This window comes from Macrosteles quadrilineatus, unplaced genomic scaffold, assembly GCF_028750875.1.
Source record: "Macrosteles quadrilineatus isolate MER2022 unplaced genomic scaffold, UCM_ALF_1.0 Scaffold_7__1_contigs__length_78375512, whole genome shotgun sequence".
In the NCBI taxonomy this organism is placed as follows: domain Eukaryota; kingdom Metazoa; phylum Arthropoda; class Insecta; order Hemiptera; family Cicadellidae; genus Macrosteles; species Macrosteles quadrilineatus.
In genome coordinates, this window is record NW_026542600.1 from 8,802,365 (window position 1) to 8,827,213 (window position 24,849).

A 24,849-nucleotide genomic window follows, 5' to 3' on the forward strand; every position below is an offset into this window, starting at 1 on the left:
GTCCTGTGAAATCAACTTACTGTAGGTACTGTCTATATTAAGCACTGTACTACTACTTTACATAAAGCTTTTGATCGTGCGACCTCATATAAAAGATCTACAAGGAAAGGTTTCATAAAATTAATCCGTGAAAGTTAATTTTGTTTGTTTATGTTATTTTTTTACGAAACTATGAATATTTAGGCTAACATGGTAAATACACTTTTTGTAGAAAATCTTTTCGCAAAAAGGATTAACAATAGACGGCATTGTTATCTTTACCCGTTTTAAAGTTATAGCAAATTTTCTAAGATACTGTAAATTTATCTTAAAAGGGGGTTTGATAGGAAAGCACAAGGGGGAGGAGTGGGGAATTTTTGGAAAATGCTAATCTCAACATTGTCCAACAGCATAGAAAATCCAACTTTCCCAGAATTACCCCCGACATTTCCCTTATTTATATCTTCATTGGCTGGGCTCTAAGTATTTATGCAGTAGATATAGACATTCTATAATGGTTTAATTATACGTAATGATACATTTTAAATTATTTTTTCCAGAGATGCAGAGTGGCTATGAAACAGTTCATCACTTCTTGGTGCTTATAACCAATCCCGAGAGTAATGATTCTCTGATAACACCTGGAGTTGAACCACAGAATACCATGAATGTGACGGAAATATTGTCAACAACAGAACCAGCTGTCACTGCCAATACGGAGGATACCTTTGGAAATGATGAAGATTACGAGGAAGAAGAAGAGACAAATGAAGACAATTATTCTGATAATGGGTATGAAAGGAGAAAAAGAAGTGTAGAATCAATCAATACAGAATACAAAAAAAATCTCAGTGAATCAGATTGTTTATCTATTCTTTCTTTACATCAAAATAAAACTTCTAATTCTTCTGAAAATGAAGAGAATGATGAGTACGCTAAGAAATACAAATACTGTGAAAATTTGATGAGGAATAATACTAACAAAAATGGCTCTGGTTTGGATCAAAAGTTAGAAAAATCTAAAGAAACCGATGTAGGAAGCCCCATTCCAATTTCTCCCATTGCTACTACCAATGAAGGACATTCCTTAAAATCTGAGGATTCTGAAATGTCAGAGGACAAGTACTCAGAAAAACGAAGTTTTGACGATTATTCCCAATTTCAATATCCTTACCATGACCATTATCCTATCCCAAATTCACTTGGAGATCCTGATATAGTTCCAATGAACCGAGCGTCAGAAGGCAATATTCCGTACATACCAATCTCAGCTCGTACCAGGCAGCCCTACCCTCCTACAGGTCCTGATGGTTCAAATTACGGCCAAAGTATGAAGACAAGTCAACAACTGACTGTCGCTGATGACCCGATTTTGAAACGTGTATGTTTTCGTGCGCAAAACAGTCCAAACCCACAATCTGTAGTTTGTCTACCCGCATCAAGATTATTTGACCCTAATCAAAATCTACAAAATCTCTATTCGAGCGGAGATTTTTCAAACGATAGGAAGCAGAAAGGTTTGGATTATTCTCTCCCCAATGGGAACGCTGCCTCTAACCTCAATTCTGATAATCGTCAACAATTTGGGATACCACCACCTACTAGTTCTGATATGCATCTACCAACAGCAATTTCTTCTCCAAATCCTTATTTCTTTCCTACTATGAATGGAGCTCCGATCATGAACAATATGTACGATTCTCGCCAGATCCCTCCTCATTGGCATTACGGAAATCAACCTGGATTCGTTTCACCGTTCTATGGATCTTCTAGATTTCCTGGAGGCTTTGCAGGTTACCAGCCTCAACAACAGTTCCACATGTTGCCTCCCCAATCCGCAGCGGACCTGCTGAATCCTGTCATCTGCATGTACGTCCAGTCCCGATCTCACCAGTTCCCTATTGTCAACGGAGTCACAGAGGTGAAGAACAGAAATGTTGAAAGTGAAAGCCCATCTTGGCCAGTAAGCAACAATTCTTCTCAACCAACGTTTAGATCAGGTAATTGTCCTTATAGATCAGTTAGCTTAAGAAGTAATACTAATATGTCATCTTGATAATTTTTTCATGATAATAAATCAAATTATTTTAAATCAATAGAATCCCTTATAGATTTATCATCTATATTGATCAGCATAAGACACAGTTCCTCAAAGTATCTTTCTGAATAATTTATGTTGAGGGTGCTATGTTGTTTAATATTTGTTTCTTGTTATTTGATCCAATTCAAAACTATTTTAGTTAACAATCTATATTGATAAATATACAAGAAAATAGGAGAGTAACATTTAATTGACATTAGTAGGCCTACATCCAAACATATCCAATATCACATTTAAATCTGGTTCCAGATTTTGCCGTGAGATTAGAAGTCTGTTTTCACTATTTGAAGTAAATGGTAGATCTTTCAGTCGTTTATTTGTAAATCTTGTATCCTAATACAACCTATAGGGTACCGTGGGTATTTATATTTTTAAATTTAGTTTTTTAGTCCAAATTTTTAGTGAGCGGAAAGCTAACTTTAATTATGTAGACTATATTTTTTTAAATAAACATTTAGACCAAATGGACTGGTATGGACTGGCATTTGCCATATGTCTTCAATTATTTAAAAATGTTATTTCTTTCATTAATATGTTATTGTGTTAAACAAAAGTAGGTCTACATAGCTCAAATTCTTGACTGTAAGAGTGACATTTTGTTACAATTTTATACTAATGAGTTTGCGTAGTGATGGCACAGCTAAAAATGTTATAACAATTTCACTCTTGTAGGCCTACTGTACCATCTTACCCTTTGTTTTGCTTATTACGTTCTATACTTAAGCTGGAGATCTACAATTGGAAAAATGCAAGGTTAAAAGAGGCAGCACACCTCTTTGCATAGTGATTTTGAAATCTAAAGAGTTTTTTTACTTATTACTTTTTAACTAAAACATATTCTATTGTTCAAAAACTATTCAAAAAGTACGAAGAGGAAGAGGTGAAGCTATAGAGGCTATTGTAAAGGAGCCATTATCTGTAATACCGCTAGCAACTCAGCTTCAGCCAAAACCGCTTTGTTTGAAAAAAAGCTGGAAGAGCAATGCTTGGTTTGGCCTAATTCTGACACATCTTCCTAAATATTGTCATACTGACTCTCCGATATGTGTTCATTTTTTACAATCTTTGTTTTGATAAACATTTTTGAAACATTTGAACGCATTAATACAAACTCTACCGTCCATTCTTATCAATAGGCAAAGAGACCTCACAGTCAGGCCAAGTAATTTACGTAATATTAAAAAAGTCATATTTACCATAAACAAATTACCTTTTATTATACAAATTTTGAAATGTTAACTTTTTGGAAATGTGTTTTTGATTGTAAGTTGCTTAAGGACGTTTTATTCACCAAGGACTTTTTGAACCATCTTTCAAAGTAATCTTCCAGCCATAATTGCAATTACAGTCTAACCTTGGTATAACGAACCTCGATATAACGAATTCCTTGATATAACGAACTTTTTTAAATCCCCTAGAACTCTCCATAAGACACAATGTATATTTTACCTCTACATAACGAACAATCCATATCAACGACCTTGATTTAACGAATTTTTCATGATCCCGGCTAAAATAAGACACCTCAATATAACGAATTTATCACTGTCAGAACCTCTACATAGCGAATTTAACCTCTACTTAACGAATTGTCTGCGTCTCTCCCTCGATACAACGAACCCCCCACCACCATTATTATTATTGCTTTTGAAAAATCTGTTTCTTCATCAAATGAAATGGAAAGGTGACGTCAACGCTTGCGCTAACATTCGTCTGCTCCGTTTACACATCCCTGTCTGCTGTCGTCGTTGCATGCGCGCTATGTTTACAACTAACTGAGAACTGATTTAATTCACTGAGGACTGATGACGACGTAATGTGTAGTAAGCTGATTGGGTGATAAGTAAATATGGCGAATTGTACAATTTTTGGATGAAGAGAAACCTTAGAAAGAAAAAGAATAGAAGATCAAGTCAAGGCAAAGAAAATGAATAGCAACATCGTTATCTTAACATTCCTTTTACGAGTGTTTTTATTATCTTTAAGTTGGCTATGATTATACACTTTTATAACGACTTAGCCTATCTAATATTTTTATTATTTTCAATATGATTTGTACTAAGTTCATGAGTATTACATTACATTCCTCTATTGTGATTTAAAGCAGTACTGTAGCCCACCACCGGCCTATCACGAGCAGTAGCTTACAAAACTCTCTACTGTTTTGTTTTGTTCTTTACGTGGTTTATTGCTATGCAATACAGTGTTTGGTTAGGTTTTAGGTGGGTTGGAGTAAGCAGTAAGCTGTGATTTTAAACTTACAGTTTGTAACCTGTACCAAGGTCAATGACTAGAAATGTCATGATTGCACAATATTAAAGACCCCTCCCCTTTTAGTACTCCGGATAATCGAGGTTCTACTTTACAATGTAAACACTGTACACTGTAAAGTATTGTAGCCTATGCTACTTTAATTGTGTTTTAATGAGGTCCAATCCCGACCTATATAGACTGGTGCTGGTTCTGAACCTCGACTTAGCGAAATTCCTGCAAACCTAACCTCTATATAACGAACCTCATTTTAACGAATTCCTCGGTATAACGAATATTCAGTTCGGTCCCTTCAGATTCGTTATACCGAGGATGGACTGTAATTTAAGCAGCTAATTTAGCAATTAATTTGTGGCTGTATATATAATTTAGAATTAGTGGTGGTTAAATTTATGTGATCAATGTGATTTTCATACTAAATGAATGAACATTTAAAATGGACAGAACATCAAATTCAGGTCACTAAATCGTTAGCCAAAGCTTCGTTTGGATTAAGGGTCATCTTCAAAACAACGGGACTAAATGCTGCTTTGACAGTTTACCATTCCTATTTTATGTCCAGGGCTTGCTATGGCATTATTTCTTGGGGCAGCTCTCCGATCATAGATGGGTTTTTTATTCTTCAAAAAAAGGCCATAAGAGTTGTAACTGATACTGCACCTCGTACTTCTTGTCGTCCTCTGTTTGTACGTTTGAAACTATTAATAATTCATGCTGTGTATATATATCGACTATGTCAAATCAAATCAAATCAAAATACTTTTATTCCAAAAATTAAATGGTACAGTAATAGAACAATATATTACATGGAATTATTCCCCCGGATAGACTGTTGATCTGTGATCGGGGGAAGAGTTCTTGTAAACCATTGTTAGCAATATACAAAGTATTTAACATTTGTTCGATGCTATTACCTACATCTACTAGAAATTAAAAAGACAAACACCTTTATAAATTGAATATTAGAAAGGAAAAAACCTAATTTGATTTAAACAAATACGAGAGTCTATAGTAATACATTCAAAAAAATAATAAAATGGATCCTACTTAACTAGAAGTTACTGAAAACGGTAACAAAAACATGGTTGAATTCTGCATCAGCCGTGGCGAAAACATAATAATTATGCTGTGTAAGCTGACTGTATCAGCGCCTCTGCAGCCGCCCACCCGATACGCGCGAGCCATTCGCCAATCCTGCGTTTGTACACAGCAACAAAATTGTATATTTGTTTATATTGATGTATATTTGTTAAAAAAAACACTCGACCTCATTCTCATAAAAAAATCACCAACATCCATATAAGACTCGACATAGAAACACTCTTCAGTTCCCTATCCATAGAACAGTTATTTATGAGAAAGCTCCTTTGTATATGGGTAGGAAGCTATTCAACCACCTCCCTAACCAAATCAAATCAACAGAAAAGATGGATATTTTTAAAAAACTACTTTGTCCTCATTCAGTTGATGAATTTTTTTTGTAACTGACATCACTATTATTGTTGTATTTTAAACTTATGACCTTATTGTTTAATATATTACTAACTACAATGAAATAAAATATATAATATAATGTATTTTGTTGTGAAAAACCTACCTGTCATGTGTTAACTGGTGATGTATCACAATTATGTAAGCTCTATGTGACAAATAAACATTTCATTTCATTTCATTTTCTTTTTCTAGACAAGATATGTTGACGATGCCTATTGTAACTGTGTTATCTAATTGTGAATAACGATTTTTATTCTTGAATTGTTATAGACAAGGGGATCTGTGGAGATGATGAGTTTGAGTGCCGAAATTCTGATTCCTGCATTCCCTTATCTAAGTGGTGTGACGGTGAAGTAGACTGCTTGGATGCCAGTGACGAAACTGAATGTTCCTGCAAACATCGGGTGGAAAAGCATCGACTTTGTGATGGTTACTTTGATTGTCCTTCTGGAGAAGACGAACTTGGATGTTTTGGTAATGTTTAGTTATTTTTAATATGAAAACTTTTATTGCCTACTTAGTTAATATTGACTATCTTACAAACTGCAATATTCATCATGTTGATGTGTGATAAGTCATCGTGGTGAGTGAAGTAAACAACAGCAACAGCAATCTGTTGTTTTGTGTATAGTCTGCCCATGAGATGATGGACCTCCTCACTTTAAACATCTTGTTCGTCACTGTATAGTTGTATAACGTACATTAAACTTACATGGTATGTTTTAGCGAATTTCCCATATAGGCAATAATATATATGTAGAATGATATATAGTTCCGTTAGCACGATTACTAGAGCAAAAATGGTTCTATTTTAATTTCATTTGGCATAAAAATTTAAACCTACATTTATTTGAACGATTTTCCTGAACTAGCAAGATTGGACAATGAAAATGGGGGTTTATGGGGGGTTTTATTGGTTTTTCCCATTTTTTTCCCAGAAAAAGCTAAACATAGAAATTTATTTCCAAACCATTTTGTAGAGCTTAAAAAAAATTAGTATATTGAAACATTGTAATGCACTTACTTATGGTTAAGGAGACAAATTCTAAAAACTGTAAATTAAAAACTCTCAGTTTATTCTTATGGAGAATAAGTTAACTGATGTAATTTGCTTGTTTATGAACAAATTTTCATAAAATTTGGAAAATTTATTTATTTCATACTTATATTATTAACATTTCACTAAAAACACACTGTATAACCTTCCCTATAGCCGCAAACGTAAGTACTCGTTCACAGAGTACTTTGTCTGTTTATTGACTGTGTAATAGCTTCATAACCTGTCAGATATTCTGATACCGTTAAGGCTGCTTCTCAAAAGTAGTGGTAATAATTGAACAGTTTATGTTTCAATTCTAACTCGATGTGTTTACAGGGTGTGACACAGACTCATTCAGTTGTCAAGATTGGGAGAGAGGTAGAGAACAGTCCACCTGTGTTCCACTATCTAAGATGTGCGATAATGTGATCGACTGCATCAACCACCGGGACGAGATGGAGTGCTCCTTACTGTCCGATTCCATCGTTCCACACAAGGTACGATATATAAACCGTTCAACGAGTTATCAAATCAAATCGTCTTTATTCTTTGTATTCAAGTACAAGAAACACACAAGTTTCTTTGGCATATGATTAGTGCCATTACAATATTAATTGTTTAGAGCAGTGGTTCTCACTTCACCTACTTAAGGATCCCCGTAATTAATTATGGATGTAATGCGGACCCCCTACAATTACCCCCACCCCCTACCCGTATTAACCCAATATTTCCCTGCTCATCCTATTCTACTAATTACTATTTAATTACTAATTACTAATTACTATTTAATTACTATTTAATTTACTATTCTGCTAACCTATTTAATATTAAAAAACAATTTTCCAAAATATTTTGTAGATGATTTTAGGTTTGTAGCTGAAGAAAGTGTCAGATACTCACGCCATGCATCATTAACTTTGCGTATGCCTCACCATAGGACCGCAGTTTACGACAGAGCGTTTATTGTAACTGCTTGCCGTCTTTGGAACGATCTCCCTTTAGCTATTAAATCCCTCGATAGTCGTTCCCGGTTTGTGGCAGCACTAAAAAATCTCTATTCTGAACGTATGGCCATGGTAGGTAGGTTTGTCGTAGGGGCCTGTGCGCATGGCGGTCGCTGACTTGTATGTATGTATGCGTGAGTGAGTGTGTGTGTGTGTAAGTATTTTTAAAATTTACTGATTTTTGATAAAAGTTTCTGTATCTATGATTTCTGTTTTGTTTTATTGTATAAGCTGATTATGTTAAAATATTTATATTATGTTTTAAAGTACAGGTTAAGTGTAAGAAAGGGCCATGTGGCCCTAACTTTGCCTGTATAAATAAATGATTTTTCATTTCATTTCATTTCATTTCTCATAGGCATGTGTTAGCTTAATACGTAGGCATTTTGTAATACAAACCAAAATTGTTATTTTCAGAAACAGGGACTTTTGGTCAGTGTGATTAGAAAATAAATATTTTATTAGAATGTTTTCTGCAGACCCCCAAAAGTGAGATGGACAGATTTCTTATAAATAAATTCAAAGTTGCCAATCTATGATGTCTTCATTTTGAAAAATTTCAAAATTCTGTGCAATGATACCTAGCTTTTTACTGCTACATTTTTACATCTCCTCGTGTTAGAGTTTGGATTTCTATTTTTTATACTTTGTATACTGAAATTTACTAACTGTACACAGTAAGACATTTTATTTCTTTAAAGTTCCATTTTGATGATTTCTTACAGTTACATTTTTTTAATGATTCTAATGATTATAGTTTTAAAATTACAAAAATGAATCAGGATTTTGATTCATTAATTCATTCATGAACATAAACATGCATAGAATATGGAACCTGCAGGCTATTATTAAAATTTTAAAGTTTTGGGAGCACCAAAAATTTTTAATGAACAGTTTCAACCATATTGATTGCTGGCCAAAATTAAAAAATTTGCAAAATCAAACCAACTTTACTCATAGAAACACTGTGTAAACTAGTGCATTGAAAGAGACACAGCTTGGAATGTGCTGAGTGTTGTTTAGTCAGCAATGTAAGGCAGGTCAGTTTTGCTACCTCAGTCTGCTTACACATCACTATATCTAACAGAGTGGATCTTTATTTCTTGGCTTTATATTCCTTTTCATTTTAGATTTTTGCTGGTCAAAATTGCTTCAAAAGTTTCAAATGAGTTTGGAACCAACAAACGGTTGATATAACACTTCTTTTGTAAAAGATTATAGCATTAAAAATGCCAGTGAGTTGTCATCTAGTGTCTTTAATACATAGTATTTATTCTGATAGCCCCTGGACTACTGATATAATGACCTTATAGGCTTAACTCCGTTAGTAGTCAAAAAACTTCAATTATTATTCAAAGCTGCATCGTCAGAGCTTTACGTGAAAAACATCAAAATTTACACATAAGACAGTACATAGAGACAACACTGGACATTTAAACACAAAATAACACGATAGCGCTATCATGACACGGCTGTCAGCTGATTTTGTTAAAAAATAATCGGCAATAAGTAATGCATGCTGCATCAAAAACATCTGAAAAAGAAGGAAACAATACAACTGTTTTCACCTCTATGTTCATTTTGACAGACCCATTTTGTGTCATACACCAGAGGGATTCTCCATCACAACTGGAAGGGGCGATGGTACCCAGCATGCACCGGGCCTAAAGTAACGGAGTGGGCGATACAAGCCTGCTTAGCAGACGCCGGACCACTGACTGGGTGAGAAAATAATATTTGTTCAACTTTAAATGATACCATCATACTTCTTAAGAGTTAACCAATCGACCACTTCTAAATTATGGTACATTTCCATCTTCAATATAGTATTCTCTTATGGTATAACTGTAGAAGCCAAAGAGGGGCTTAAATGGAAAAGTAGCATAGTTTGGAGGGGAACAAAGCCCTGGGACGATTGGAGAGCATATTTCAAAGCTTTACACCCTAAGCAATATGGGAGTGCCCTTAGACTATATGTATTGTACCTGGAGTTCAGGGGCCAGGGGCAGGGGGCACTCTCATATTACGAGGGAATAAATATTTCAACCCTTCCATGTTTTTGTTATTTAAATTGCCTATTAATGGTCAAAGAAAATATTGACCCGTATAATCTCCAATCCGACATACAAAAGAATACAAAAGAATTACAAAAGAAATAACCATCATCTCAACTTACCATTTAGAAGACTGAAACTTGCACACAATTGCTACAAATATCTTAGTATTAAGTTTTTATAGCAAATTACCCTTTTCTGTAGTAACTGCTCTTAATGACAAAAATTCAATATTTGATAAGTTCTTGTCATTGCAGGTTTTATAAATAAGTTTTTGAATAAAGAAAGATCAGGGGTACTGTATATTTATAGTAAATTTATTCCATCTCTTGGTCAATGCTCTTGTGGCTGAACGTGAACGACTATATAAAGCTCACAGCTGGTACAATATGCTGTTGAGAGAGAAGGTCAAAGACAGATTCTGACATATAGACTTGATCCGGTGAGACAGTATGGTAGACTTTACTGTTCTGCTGACAACACAGAGCACTGAAGGCCTATTTGTATCCACAAAAAGTGTTTACTGTCTTTAGTTTATATGTTTTGTACGTTCTACTGGAAGTTAACATGGGGAGTTTCTTGTTCAAATGCTTCGTGTCATCAGCTCAAACTCTGTAAGAGGAATGATTAGGGAATGTGATGATCCCGAGGTTATAACCAGATTCTAACTAATGGAAAACAAAATTCGAGAGAAGGTTGAACGGTTGCCTATGGTGACAGCCAGTAGAAGAACTAGTGCTTCTCGGTTGTTTCACCGAGGATGAAATCCGGTACCGAGCTGTCATCAAGGACCAAAAGTTTGTTTGTGTTTGTTTGTTGGCAAAATTTAGTATTAGTGGTTTAGTTTTTTAGTTTTGTATTAGCGGTAGGTTTATTAGTGTAAATCTGGTACTAAGCTGTCATCAAGGACCAAGAGTTTGTCACTGTGTACAACGTTCTACTATGCCAACTCGGAAGCACTGCCAGCGAGACTGAGGAACATGAACGCAGAATAGACGGAAGTTCCCGCGCAGGCCATTCAAGTGAGGTTCATTGATGTGGTGAAAGGGCCAAATTATGAGAAAGAAGTTTTATGCTTACAGTTCCATCTGATAGTTTGGCCCTTCCAAAACATCAAGTCACCATCCAGCTTTTTCAAGAACCCAACCTACACCATGACCATAGAGACAAGATTTCCAAGCTTTCAAGAAGAACTAGAATATCTGTTAGACAGTGGCATTTTGGCCAAGGAGTAAGCCTAGAGGGAAAATTTAGTATTAGTGGTTTAGTTTTGTATTAGCGGTAGGTTTATTTGTGTAAATCCGGTACTGAGCTGTCATCAAGGACCAAGAGTTTGTCACTGTGTACTACGTTCTACTGTGGCAACTCGGAAGCACTGCCAGCGAGACTGAGGAACATGAACGCAGAATAGACGGAAGTTCTCGCGCAGGTCATTCAAGTGAGGTTCATTGATGTGGTGAAAGGGCCAAATTATGAGAGAGAAGTTTTATGCTACACAGTTCCCTCTCAAAATTTGGCCCTTGCAAAACATCAAGTCACCATCCTGCTGTTTCAAGAACCCAACCTACACCATGACCATAGAGACAGGATTTCCAAGCTTTCAAGTTGAACTAGAATATCTGTTAGACAGTGGCATTTTGGTTAAGGAGTAAGCCTAGAGGGAAAATTTAGTATTAGTGGTTTAGTTTTGTATTAGCGGTAGGTTTATTAGTGTAAATCTGGTACTAAGCTGTCATCAAGGACCAAGAGTTTGTCACTGTGTACTACGTTCTACTGTGGCAACTCGGAAGCACTGCCAGCGAGGATGAGGAACATGAACGCAGAATGGACAGAAGTTCCCGTGCAGGTCATTCAAGTGAGGTTCATTGATGTGGTGAAAGGGCCAAATTATGAGAAAGAAGTTTTATGCTAACAGTTCCATCTGATAGTTTGGCCCTTCCAAAACATCAAGTCACCATCCAGCTTTTTCAAGAACCCAACCTACACCATGACCATAGAGACAAGATTTCCAAGCTTTCAAGTAGAACTATAATATCTGTTAGACAGTAGCATTTTGGCCTAGGAGTATGCCTAGAGGGAAAATTTAGTATTAGTGTTGAGTTTAGTATTAGCGGTATGTTTATTAGTGTAAATCTGGTACTAAGCTGTCATCAAGGACTAAGAGTTTGTCACTGTGTACTACGTTCTACTCTAGCAACTCAAAAGCACTGGCAGCGAGACTGAGGAACATGAACGCAGAATAGACGGAAGTTCCCGCGCAGGCTATTCAAGTGAGGTTCATTGATGTGGTGAAAGGGCCAAATTATGAGAGAGAAGTTTTATGCTACACAGTTCCCTCTCAAAGTTTGGCCCTTGCAAAACATCAAGTCATCATCCAGCTGTTTCAAGAACCCAACCTACACCATGACCATAGAGACAAGCTTCCCAAGCCTTCAAGTAGAACTTATTTATTTATTTGTTTTATTACAATGCTGCAAAATAGGATAAACCCAGTTACATTGTAAAAATGTACATAGTCACAACACAAGGTTTAAGCATGAAATTGACATTCCTTTTTGTAGATTGGCCAAAGCAGCCAAAAGCTCTAAAGTTATAGGGCATAAACTTTACAATGTAATTCCTCAAAATGTTAGGAATATAGAACCCTAATTTTAAAACTGTCATAACAATAGTCTCTTAAGGACCCTCTTTATGCTGTTCAAGAATTTCTACATTTTAATGCTACTGATCTTAGTGATTTTATAGATTGTAAGTAACATGCATTGTTATTCAACAAATTGTTTGATTTTATATATATATATACTAGCAGAGTACCCGTCATTCGTACGGGGTTGGCGTATAAGTATAAAATGCTTATTGCAGTTATACTCGTGCTTTGCGTTTGCAATGGGAGAGGACACAGTTTAAGAAAATTTGGTTCTTTTAATCCACGGTATGCTGTATAGTATAGCACATCTACCATAGCCATTATGTTCTACCACTGCTTCTAAACAATAAAAAAAGTGAAATTGTCATTTACACAGCTTTTTGTTGCTAGTTGGTTCAAATTAGATGTTGTCATAAATGAAAAAAATGTATAGTGTTCCACCCAGTTGGTAAACCTTATAACTTTTTAAAGCTATTTAATATCATAGAAGCAACTTGTGTAGTTGAAACGGCTGACAAAACTCTTTTATTCCTTTTAAATATCGTCACAAGGGGTACTCATAAGGTTAACATGGTAAACCACTGGGCTGGAGCCCGGAATGATTTTTGAAATAAGAATGTGGCTATATGTTAATCGTGAATGTGAGCCATTATCACACCAAATTTCAGCCCAATCCGACCAGTATTTTTCGTGTTTACTTCTCACAAACATCCATCACATAGGGGGTAAGCGGGGGGAATTGGGAGGTATGTTTTACAAATGTATCTGGTTAGGCCACTTTTCCTATTTTTGTTGTTAAATGCCTACTTAATTAATTTTATAATACAAAAAGCTATCTTTTTCATGTTATATTTTTTTCCCGCAGTTCCCAAAAAAAAAATTAAAAAAATTAAAATGTGTTTTACCACCCAATTACCCCCATGGGGGTAATTGGGTGGTAGGTCAACAATCCATAAACACTAAATGCTAATTAAAGTTGGGAAATTGGGTGTTATAAAGGAAACTAAAAGCAACATTTTTTAACTAGGTTTAATAAAAAACAAACAAAATTTACCATAAATTTTGTGGTGACAAACATATTTTTCCTGAACTACGCGCATTAAAAAAAATCTTTAACCACAATTAAATATTATGGCCTACAGCTTTTAAATTCATAATATAAAGAGTACATTAATAATATTAACAGGAAAATAGGGACAGATTTTTATCTAATAAGGTTTAAATTATGTAATATGGTCTCAAAACTTTAGAAAATGAGGCACGATTTTCCAGTCCTTCGCACGATATAAAAGAAGGGATGCTGTATAAACTAAGTAATGTAGGCCTAATGCACTAGTTTACTACATCAGCTCAGTCGCTACTGCAGTCTCTATGCCTATTTAAGTAACTATAATACAATTTTGTGACTTTTTTTAGGTCTTCTGGGTTCAGTCCAATGTGACGTGAACTCACGGGTATTGGGTGGTATAGGGTTAATGGTATTGGTATAGGGGTAATTGGGTGGTAGTGGTGAAATACCAAAACAAAAACTCTAGTGTGAATTATATTCACAAAATATTATTATTATTGCCTTTTTTAATTAAATTAAGCTAAGGAAACAGTATTAGCTCAGTTTTAAAATTTACCACCCAATTTCCCATAAGGGGGTAATTGGGTGGTAACATTTTTGAAAAAAAAAAATTAGAAGTAACTTAGTTTTATTATGAAGATAAGTATTGTGCATGTTCTTTGGTATATTTTTATTCATTTTATGGTGAAAAATAATGTAATTTCACATGTATGAAAATTTTAATGCATTTTATATGAAAGATTGAAAAAGTTTGCATACAACTTTTAGAATCGCGAAATGACAAGGGTCCCTAAAACTATTTCCCTCCTTTAAATGTTTAAAGGCACAAATCTGAAAAGGTTATGGCTTATTCTTGAAGAGATTGGCTGTCCATACATGTCATTTAAATGTTAAAATATCAATAAATAAAAAATATAAAAATTGTTAAAAATTTTACCACCCAATTACCCCGCCCACCCAATTCCCCTCGCTTACCCAATATTAGTAGGATATTCTCAATTAACAAAAGTGATCTCTCCTGTGATATAGGCTAAGTTTTATATGTATGTTGCATCATAGAGTAACCAATCACAAGTAGACTCCTCATCCCATTATAATTTTTGAAGCTTGTTTTTCGTGTCTAGTTCATGTCCAGTGACACTGGGCGTTAGTGTCGACGAAAGTTTGTTTCTATTATTTTAGGGTTAATTTCATTGTGCTTTACTTTTTTTTACTTTGGTTATATAACTAGGGTACGAGTTATTGTTTATGATTATATAGTTTTTTTTAAACAGGGGTTTTTTTTAAATGACTGAAATAACAGGAAACAAAATGGAAAGAAAACACGACCTGTACAGTGGACCGGACAGAACTAACAATAAAATTGGCTTCAGCTGTTCCATAAGGATGAGAAATCTACCAAATTACACAACCCATGTTTACATTTGAAAATTTCTCAAAAAGCACCCCTACCCCCCAAATTGGGCCCTTTTGGGGCATTTTTCAAAATTGAAAATAATTTTATTGGATTTGGCATGTCCAAATTAGGGGGAAATGAGAACAAACAAGTGTTAAAAGCCTTACCTTTGCACACAACAGATATGGAAAGTTTTCAAATGAACACCCTGAGAATATGTTTTATCCATGGTTGCATCCACTGTGATAATGTTGATGACTTGTTACTTTTATGTATTTTATAGCTTTGACAATGTCTATTACACTTCTGTGTCTGATGAAAATAAAGGATTCTTATTCTTATTTTTACTAAGGTCTGAATATGTATATATTAATATATTTATATATTATATATCAATATACTACATTAGATATTCATTGAATCAGATTAGTTCCATTTAAAATTTTTAAGGAAATTTATTATTACAGTAGTGGTTTAGCTTTGTATTAGTGGTAGGTTTAGCATTTCATAGTTTCCTAGTTATTGTTTGGAAATTGACTTAAGTACTTATATTTCATTAGAGATCCGCATATCGAGATGACCTCGACCGAATACCCAGGACCTTACATTATTCCCAACGGACCAGAGAAATTAACACTCAGCCAAATGTGCCGGGATCAGAAGGTGGTTACTTATGTGACCTGTCCCCCCGTGGAGTGCGGCACCAGGGTCTCTCGTCCGATGCTAGACTCATCAGTAAGATGGCGTGAGGCGAACCAGCGACAGGCAAAGATGCAGTTGAGAACTGCGGAAACTAAAGAAACCTCTGCGTCTGCAGGAACAGAGGAAGGTTACTGCAAAAGCTGCGGACCGATTGCTGGAAAATCGCAAGAGTACCGAACACAGTTTGAACCCGAGGAAGAGCGACTTCGATGGACCAGGGATGCTGACGATATTCTGGGGGTGAGTGGTTTTTACCCTTATTAAGGGTATTCTATTAAATTGGGAAATTTTTAGATAATTTATTTAATTAGGGAATAAGCTGTTGCCGTAGATCTCATGGTAAGACTAAGGACCAATTTCCTTTTTCGTCCCCAGAGTCCAAAAACACCATCTGTTCAAATTCATACTCATATATGTGTTTGCACAATAACTCGAATAAAAATAATCCAATTTTGATGATTACGAAGGTGTAAACTAGTGATGGGTCGGTACTAAACGTCAAATGTCGGTTCCACCAGTTCTTGGGAAAAGTACAGGGACAGAGAATCGATGGTGAAATGTCGGTAGCGATACCTTCGGTACCAAGTTAATCGGTTATATTTTTCCACTTTATTACCATCCATGTAGCAGCGAACTTTAGTACTTGTTATATCTAATGTTATTTGAATAGGGACTATGTCATTTCATATTTAAGGACTTATTCAATTGAAAATCCAATCAGGCAAATGGGAAATCCCTTAGTCTGGAGGTTTTCTGTGAGATATTTTTGAATTGAAAAGTAGAATTATTGTTCAGCATTCAGTGAACCCATTGTTCGAAAGGAAGAAGGAGTGGTTTCCTAAGTTACCTAAGAAAAGCTTAAGGTTCCCTGAATTCCAGGTATTTGAGAGTTCACAGTAATTTCACAATTATTTTGATACATTTCTTGGGTAAGGTAGTTATGTATCCATTCATTCTTCCTTCATGTATTCTTAAACTTCTGATAAGTTCTCCACCCTCCAAAAACCAACCTTAGATGCAAGCAAATAATTATATTTAAATACCTGCATGAAGTTCAAACATGTTTAATAATTTTAATAGTTGTTTTTGAGACATCGGATTTTTGACATCAGATTGAGACACAGTCAAAATTATTCATAGACTATGAAGAATCTACCGTTAATCATTTTCATTCCGTTGTATAGTTAAAGAGGCGGTTATAAGCTTTAATTTAGGTGAGTCGGTGGCTCAGTCGGTAGCGTCACAGACTTCGGGCCCAAGGAAGAGATGTCGTGGGTTCGGATCTTTGTCATTGCCGTGAACATTTTATCACTAGTTTATCATTAGTTTACCTTCGTACCAGCTCACCCCTTGTTTTGCTGGATACATTTCACACGTGGACAAATAGTCTATGTGGACGGGCAAATGCAAGGTAAAGGGAAAGCCAACCTTTATTGAAAATATCAATGATTGTTGACAAAAAAAATATATAAATTGTGTGAAAAATTTATCATTGACACAAAAATATATATAAATTGTGTGGAAAATTTATCATTGACACAAAAATATATATAATTTGTGTGCAAAACTATTTTAAAACTTTTTAGTTTGAATGATAAAATTATAAACAGTGTTAGAGGTGCTCCCATTAGGATTTTGTACTACCATTTCAAGGAAATTAAACATTTATTATGTGCTATCTGTTGATACCCAAATCCATGCATAGATTGTTCCATTAACAATCAATTAGAAATAGTAACTGAATGATAGTTTCGCAATAATCCAAACTGATAAAACGTCCAAAATGTAAACAACTATAAGTTTCAATATTTAGATTGTAACAATTTCATGATAATCACGCCATCAGTTTCTTGTCATCATCAGTTTCTTTAGCAATGTCAGTGTTCTAAGTGTGCTTGCTTATAAACCTCTTCCACTCTTGTCTTTCTAGAAAGCTTTTACCTCTTCCATTTTCTTTAGAAGTTTTAATTTTACCATAAAGTCCTCTTATATTATGGAGTCTTGCTATAATTTTGTGGTCCTCAAAATCTTCTCATTCCTTCAAATTCTCTATTGAGCTTAATTTTCCAAATCCTTCATCAATAATTTTTACTTACTTACTCTTAAACTGTGACCAATGAGTGAGCAATCTTTGGCCTTACCAACCATGTGCCTCTAGAATTATTGATAGTACATTGGACTTCTAGGCTTCTGTCAGCTCTAGGTCTGTTCCTATTCTTCTTAGGTCCAACCTTGTCAACCTATTGTACCCTTGGTTTTCCCAGTGGACTCCTGCGCTCCGGAGTACCTCTTAGCACCTGCTTTACCATCTCTCTCTCTCTCTCACCTCTGCCATGAATGTGGCCCAGACATATTAACCATGCATTATTTTATACTCTTTACCACTCCTACAGTATCTGGTTCTCTAAAAAAAATATTCTCAACCCTCTATTTTTTTCTAATTCTCCGTGAATGTCCTTCTTTAATTGTTCCAAAGATGCTTCTCAATAAAAGACTAGGTCTTTTTTTGTGAAAGACCAAGTCTCTGCGTCTCTAGTCTGGTTGTACTACATCCATCTTTTTTACCTGAAACTCACAATTTTCATGTATTAACCTATATTTCTTGCATTTACTGTTCATTACCTGTATATTTCTTTGTGATGATTTGATCCTGGTATTTCCTGTGCAGGTGGTCGGAGGAAGGATAAGCCGATCTCACTCATGGCCTTGGCTGGTCGCTCTTTATAGGGATGGAAGATTCCACTGTGGCGGAGTCATCGTCAATGAACTCTGGGTTATGACCGCTGCTCACTGTATGGACCAGTAAGTAATTAATATTATCAGTGTTTTAGCAGTACACAACTGTGGGAATCCATGCCATTAAAATTCCATCCTTATCATACAAAAAAACAAAAGAAGGCTATTTGTGTACCGTAATGATGAAACTGCAAAATGAGATTCAGCTTAGAGACATTTACTGAATTCAAAATCTTAACAGTATATAATCTGTATGGTTATAAAACATTTATTCATGCAAAAAAATCTATTGTCATCCACTTCAAGCAATACTTGTGACTACAACACTAGATTTAAAATTAATCTACCACGACATAAACTGGAATTCTTTTAAAAGGGTTAACTTTTTTGCAACATCTATCACCTCCTATAAAGAGGGACGATTATAAAAATAAATTCAAAGAGACACTTTAAGATATTGAAATTAAATTTCCTTTTAATAGAAGACTTTTAAGCAAACAAAAAACCTTAAATTGAATTTTAATTCTATAAGTAAATAGGAGAACTTTTTAAATCTGCAGCATGTTTAGAAATACACATTTTCTTATTTTATTTTAACCCAATTACTTAATGTGTATTCATTTACTGCTTAATTTTATTATGATTGAAATATAATGTTGTCTCTTCTCCATGTATTTTTTCATTTTTTAATAATTTTGTTTACAGTAAATCTTATAATATATTTTAAGGAAGGGTCACAAATCGAGTTATGTAATTTTTCGAGTGAGGCTCGAATTATCAAGGTGTTAAACAAAAAAATCAAAATACTGAGGTGCGAGATATCAAGGAATTTTAGATATCAATGTTCAAGTTATTGAGGTTCTACTTAAGGATTACAGGTTATACTTACAAATAGAGGTTATGTGAAAGAAAAGTAATTTGGATATAACTGTTCCTCTCAGTAGTTTATTTGTGGGCTGTCATAGAAGAGAGCAATTGAGGTAAACATTATATTCTGATCAAGCTATGATCCTTTAACAAGTTAAGTGATGTTGCACGATGGCCGGCCGCAGCCGGTGGTTATTGCGCTGTGTGTTTGAGTGTACATAAAACGTTTAAATTTTGGTTCATCCAAATGAGAGGCATATTATAGCATGAACTGTGTTCCAGTTATTGTGGACGTAGTTTTACAAGGACCCAAAAGAGTTCTGTTGGGTTACTGAGGCACAAAACAAAACTGCTAGCAGGCCCTCAGTATGGCCAAATAATCAGGGGTGAAAAACCTGGATACGCCATCAAAAGATACCGCAAAAAAGGCGTTAAGCAAAATTTTGAGGTTAGGTTCCTTCCACAGTGCTACACTACAGTAATCATCATTATTCTAAGCAATTTCACTAAATCCAAGACAGAACTCCACACTAAATTTGGAACGGTCTCCACCACCGATGAAATTGTTGGATCTGAAAACAAATTATAGCGAATTAAAGAATAAAACTGACACAACAAGCAGCAAGCGAAACAACGTTCTCCGTGCTAGGCTGAGCTCACACTTGATCAATACTTCAGAGTTAGGAGTGCTACATAGTTTAACATAGTCTGCCGCCCTCGCCACTCCCGCACTATATTAATTATTAATGTCAGCCGCACTAAAGGTGTTAACAATTAAACTGATGTTTTTCAATGTTGTTACAGGTTCAAAAAGCATTACTTTGAGGTGCAAGCTGGAATGTTGCGCAGATTCTCCTTCTCACCTCAGGAACAAACACGAAGAGTCAGTCACGTCGTTCTACACAACCTCTACGACATGTATGATATGCAGAACGACCTTGCTTTGCTAAGGCTGGGCTCCAAACTCAAGTAAGAATCAGTGTATATATTTCATAAGCTGTACATTAATAATCAATTAAACTCTGATGGTCTTAGTACTCTCTGAGTTTTATTATTATCACAGAGAAGTAAAGTACAGAGGAAACCTTCAACGGCACACTTAAGTGGTGTCTAGCACCAGTGCTGGTGTCTAAGGAAAAGTCCAACATTGCCCCCCTCGCTCTCATGTATTACAATGCTCACGGTGGAGGAAAAACCTGTGTCCTTTGTGATAGGAATTTCCGCACATTGCTCGCTGCTCGGGCTTCCTTGCTCGTCACAAGTATATTTCTAGCACAACATACCAGAGCTGAAAGCGCATGGTCGTCCCATAAGCGTGTTTCCTCTGTACCTTACTTGTCCATAATATTATTTAAGCTTCAATTTTAGTTTTCAAGTTTATGGGATTACAGTAGTCTCGATTATGGTAACTTCTGTAATTCGACCTTCCATCTTATCGGAACTTCCCTGCTAACAATTGAGTGCTATGTGATCATGTTCTATTTACATGTGACATGACTGTACACTGTATCAGGTGCGGGAAGATCAATCCTTATGCTGCCCCTGATTGACTCGAAAGATACGTGCGAGGCTTTAGGCGAATGCACTCCACTGTATTTTGCCATTGTTTTTTAACCCTGGATACACTCTACTCTTGGTTATTCAAACATTCGTTAAATCAAAACTTTTGATAATTCAAAATAAAGCTCAGTCCCTAGAGAATCTCTTGATATTTCAAAGTTCTAAAATGTTTTTTTCATACAGTCACCAGACAAAGTTGGCTTCCTTGCACAGATTATAGTACAGAAAGCCTTACTTTGGCGCACACCAGTATTGTTTGTAACAGTCTTACGTTGACTTAAGTAAGTTGCAATTGCTATTCCCTTGAGTCAAAGTTCAAAAAATAAAATAATTTAAATTTGAAAAGGAGGATAGACTCATATGTGAAATCACTCATACGTACAGATCAAAGAAACCTGATTTATATTAACAAGTTATCATTATCTGGTAAAAGGTAAAAAAAAAACTGTTTTTTAACTGCAATTGTTCATTTATTGGTTGTTCGCCCCCAGGTACAATCGGTGGGTCCGCCCCATCTGTCTTCCCCAAGAGGACTTATCCCAGTACGGGCCACCCCCAGGCTCTCTGTGCACAGCAGTGGGATGGGGAGCGACCAAAGAAGGGGGACCAGACCGTGAGTTATCAGCCTTTAAATTTACAAATGACCGAAGTTATAATATTTTAGTTTGTGTGTAGAAGGTGTCCAAAAGACCATATGGAAGGTGTATTTCCTCAGATCTGCGACAAGATTGTTCAATCCAAGAGTTCTACCAGTGGCGAATCTAGAATAGTCACAAGGGGGGGGGGGGCGAACTGTGGGGGGGGGGGAGTTTGGGGGTACTATGAAATAATGAAATAATCAAAATTTAATCAAAATATGTCCATAACCATGCAAACTACAGTTTTACATATTCTTCATAAGAAAAACATGAGAATTTTAAATTTACAGATTTTAATAAATTTTCTCCTTAACCATTATGGGCATAGCATCGCTTCAATATACATAATTATTTGTTTTTATTAAGCTCTACAAAATGGTTTGGGAAGAAATTGCTAAATTTTATGTTTTTGGGTAAAAAATGGAAAAACCAATTATTACCAGTAAAACCCCTTGTAAAAACCCCGTTCCCAAAGTCTGACCATGTTGGTTTGCAAACTTGTTCGATGAAATGTGTATGTTTACACGTTTATACCTAATTTCATCAAAATTGGATGATTTTTGCTTGAAATATCGGGCTGACAGACACTTGCCTCTTGGGACCTCAAAACGAAAAAGTAAATCGGTCCCAGGTCCAGGTCTTACCATGAGACCTACGATAATAGCTTAATCCCTATATGGCAAATTTGCTAAAATTCTAGTTGAAAGGAGTCAACTTTATTATTCAGAGAACGATGTCTAAATCAAATCTTCATCTCTCTCTGCGTTCTTTGTTGCAAGGATCCCTCACATCCCATTCTCTATGGGACTGTAAATCAGCTTAAGATTGTTTTCCAAATAATATAAGGTTTTTCAGTCTAGTTGATCATTGTCTATATTTTTGACCTAAGACTACTGATATTGACTATTATAGTTTGCCAAAAATTGTATAGATTGTGTCAGAGTGTCGAGTTACCTGTGTACAAAAACTCTTCCAGACTAGCTTTTGTAGTTTGTACAGTCATCCCAACAATTAATTGCAATTGGATTAGCGTCAAGTCGTGTGACTCAGTGTTGCTGGGAGCCTTTCGCTCATACCTCCCTACACGACATCCTGATTGACACGATTTATACCATTTAAAGCATCCTCTGATTGTTCTTTTCTCGTGATGTCAGTAAGAATCCACTTGTAAGTAGGTTTTACCAATGCTTGAACTAACAAGTTACATATTTCCAGCTGATGACCTCCACGAGGTGAATGTCCCGATCTTGCCGTACTGTAAACACCGCTCGGACCAGGAGGGAGCTGGCCTATGTGCTGGATATCTACACGGCGGCCATGACGCTTGCCAAGGGGACAGTGGGGGACCTCTACTGTGCAGGTAGGTTTGACCTTGCAATAGCCAAGGCGAAATTTTCTAGTGGCAAAACCAGTCACTACAACAATCCTACCTCAATAGTAGCTCATCTCAATCAAAACCTGACTCACTCAATAACATACCCTGAATCCCTTAATATATTAAACAGAATTAACTCAAAAACAATAGCCCAAACACTCAAAGGCTACTAAATATATAAACAAGTAAAAAATCTAAAAATATTACCATAATTCCATAATTTTCAAAACTATCTCTCACATATAAATCAGCTCCAAATGACCTGGCAACCCTGGCCAAGAACTGGCAACAACTCAATACATGGAAAACCCTATTCCCAGCCACAGTCCAACCGTATTCTTTCTAAGATTTCAGATTTTTTGAGAGGATAGCAAGCTTACCTGACTGGGAAAGGGTCCAAACTGGCACAAGAAACCCAAAACTATACACTATATACAAAAAACATTAGAATATTTCACTATCACTGACAGCATTTTCAACTTAGTAAGATAGAGTGTTCTTTAGGTCAAATATCACATCATATTCTTTCTAAAATGAGGCAACATGAAATATGTAGTGTGAGCTTCTTAAATTACCTTCAGCTACATAGCTAAATTCTCCTTCATAATATTTTGGCGAACTATTCTGCATGATTGGGCTAACAAAGAACTTAGAAAAGTAATCTTGATTTACCTTACCTCTGACTATTTAGTTTTAACATTTTAGATTCAATTAAAGCTCAAAGCGAGTCTCAGATCATAAGGAAATCTCAACCAATAATTCTTTAAGATCTCAATACAATACAGTACAGAGAAATAAGGTACACAGGAAACACGGTTATGGGAAGATCGTGCACTTTCAGCTCTGGTATGATGTGCCGGAAATATATTTGTTACGAGCAAGGAAGAGCCCCAACGGCAAACACAAAACATTCTATCATACAGGGCACAAGGTCTTCCTCCACTGTGAGCATTGTAGTACATGAAGGCAAGGGAAGTGATGCGGGGCTTGGCCCTAGACACCAGCACTACAGTGCTAGACACCACTTAATTGTACCAATAAATGTTTCCTCTGTATCTTACTTCTATGTGAATACAATGAGACATGCCATTGATCACAGTACAAAACATATACACTTTACTGTATATAAAGTTGAGGAGCGAGCTGGCGTAGTGGTTAGAGCGCGGGACTTCAGTCCCTGAGGTCCCGGGTTCGATCCCCGCCAAGTCACCAATGGATTTTATCTAAGTGATGATGCCGCAACCCCTAGATCTAGCCTGAAGTAATGTGAAAAACAATCCCAGGCTTGTGCCTAGCGTCCTAGGAAAAAAAACTGTATATAAAGTGAGAGAATAAGCTGGTCTAGTGATAGTGTGAGGCTTCGGTCTCGAGGTCTTGGGGTCCAGTTCTGCCAATTACTAGTTAAGTGATAATGACACAATCCTCTGGACCTAGCCTGGGGTAAAGTGTAAACTGCTTCCGGGCTTGAGCCTAGCATCCTTAGATGAAGGACATAAACAACTGTATAATGTAGTGGTGTTTTGACAGACTGCCAGGTGAAGAGGACCGATGGTACGTGGCTGGAGTAGTGAGCCATGGGGAGGGTTGTGCTAGACCTAACGAGCCAGGAGTCTACACCCGAGTATTCCTCTTCCTTGATTGGATCAAGAGTATAACCAACAATAGAGGTAAAATATTATTTAGCTATAAACAACATAGATAAGCAATGTGTTATCATTATCCAACAGATAATTGCGGATATTCTCCATCACCCTTAGTAAAAACAAAGGTTTCATGGCATGACAAAGTTTCTTACTGGTTGTGACAAAAAATGTCCTTAATAATCTGTTGGATAATGTAAACTAACCATCACCAAAAATAAACTTCATACAAAGAATGTTTAATCATGTAAGATCTTTATAACTGTTTGTATTTAGC

The 24,849-nt window shown here is 35.8% G+C and overlaps 1 protein-coding gene across 1 annotated transcript in view; it reads left to right on the plus strand.

Moving 5' to 3' along the window:
- The first annotated feature begins 541 nt into the window (after positions 1 to 541).
- Positions 542 to 24,849, plus strand: part of LOC128998178 (uncharacterized) — a 50,792-nt gene continuing 26,484 nt past the window's right edge. The window contains exons 1-14 of the mRNA XM_054424194.1: positions 542 to 1,979; positions 6,116 to 6,319; positions 7,221 to 7,381; positions 9,477 to 9,610; positions 10,315 to 10,397; positions 10,839 to 10,964; positions 11,255 to 11,380; positions 11,672 to 11,797; positions 15,593 to 15,996; positions 18,425 to 18,558; positions 20,164 to 20,328; positions 21,411 to 21,532; positions 22,773 to 22,917; positions 24,460 to 24,599. Coding sequence (XP_054280169.1) covers positions 542 to 1,979; positions 6,116 to 6,319; positions 7,221 to 7,381; positions 9,477 to 9,610; positions 10,315 to 10,397; positions 10,839 to 10,964; positions 11,255 to 11,380; positions 11,672 to 11,797; positions 15,593 to 15,996; positions 18,425 to 18,558; positions 20,164 to 20,328; positions 21,411 to 21,532; positions 22,773 to 22,917; positions 24,460 to 24,599 — 3,508 coding nt within the window. The remainder of the gene's footprint in view (positions 1,980 to 6,115; positions 6,320 to 7,220; positions 7,382 to 9,476; positions 9,611 to 10,314; positions 10,398 to 10,838; positions 10,965 to 11,254; positions 11,381 to 11,671; positions 11,798 to 15,592; positions 15,997 to 18,424; positions 18,559 to 20,163; positions 20,329 to 21,410; positions 21,533 to 22,772; positions 22,918 to 24,459; positions 24,600 to 24,849) is intronic.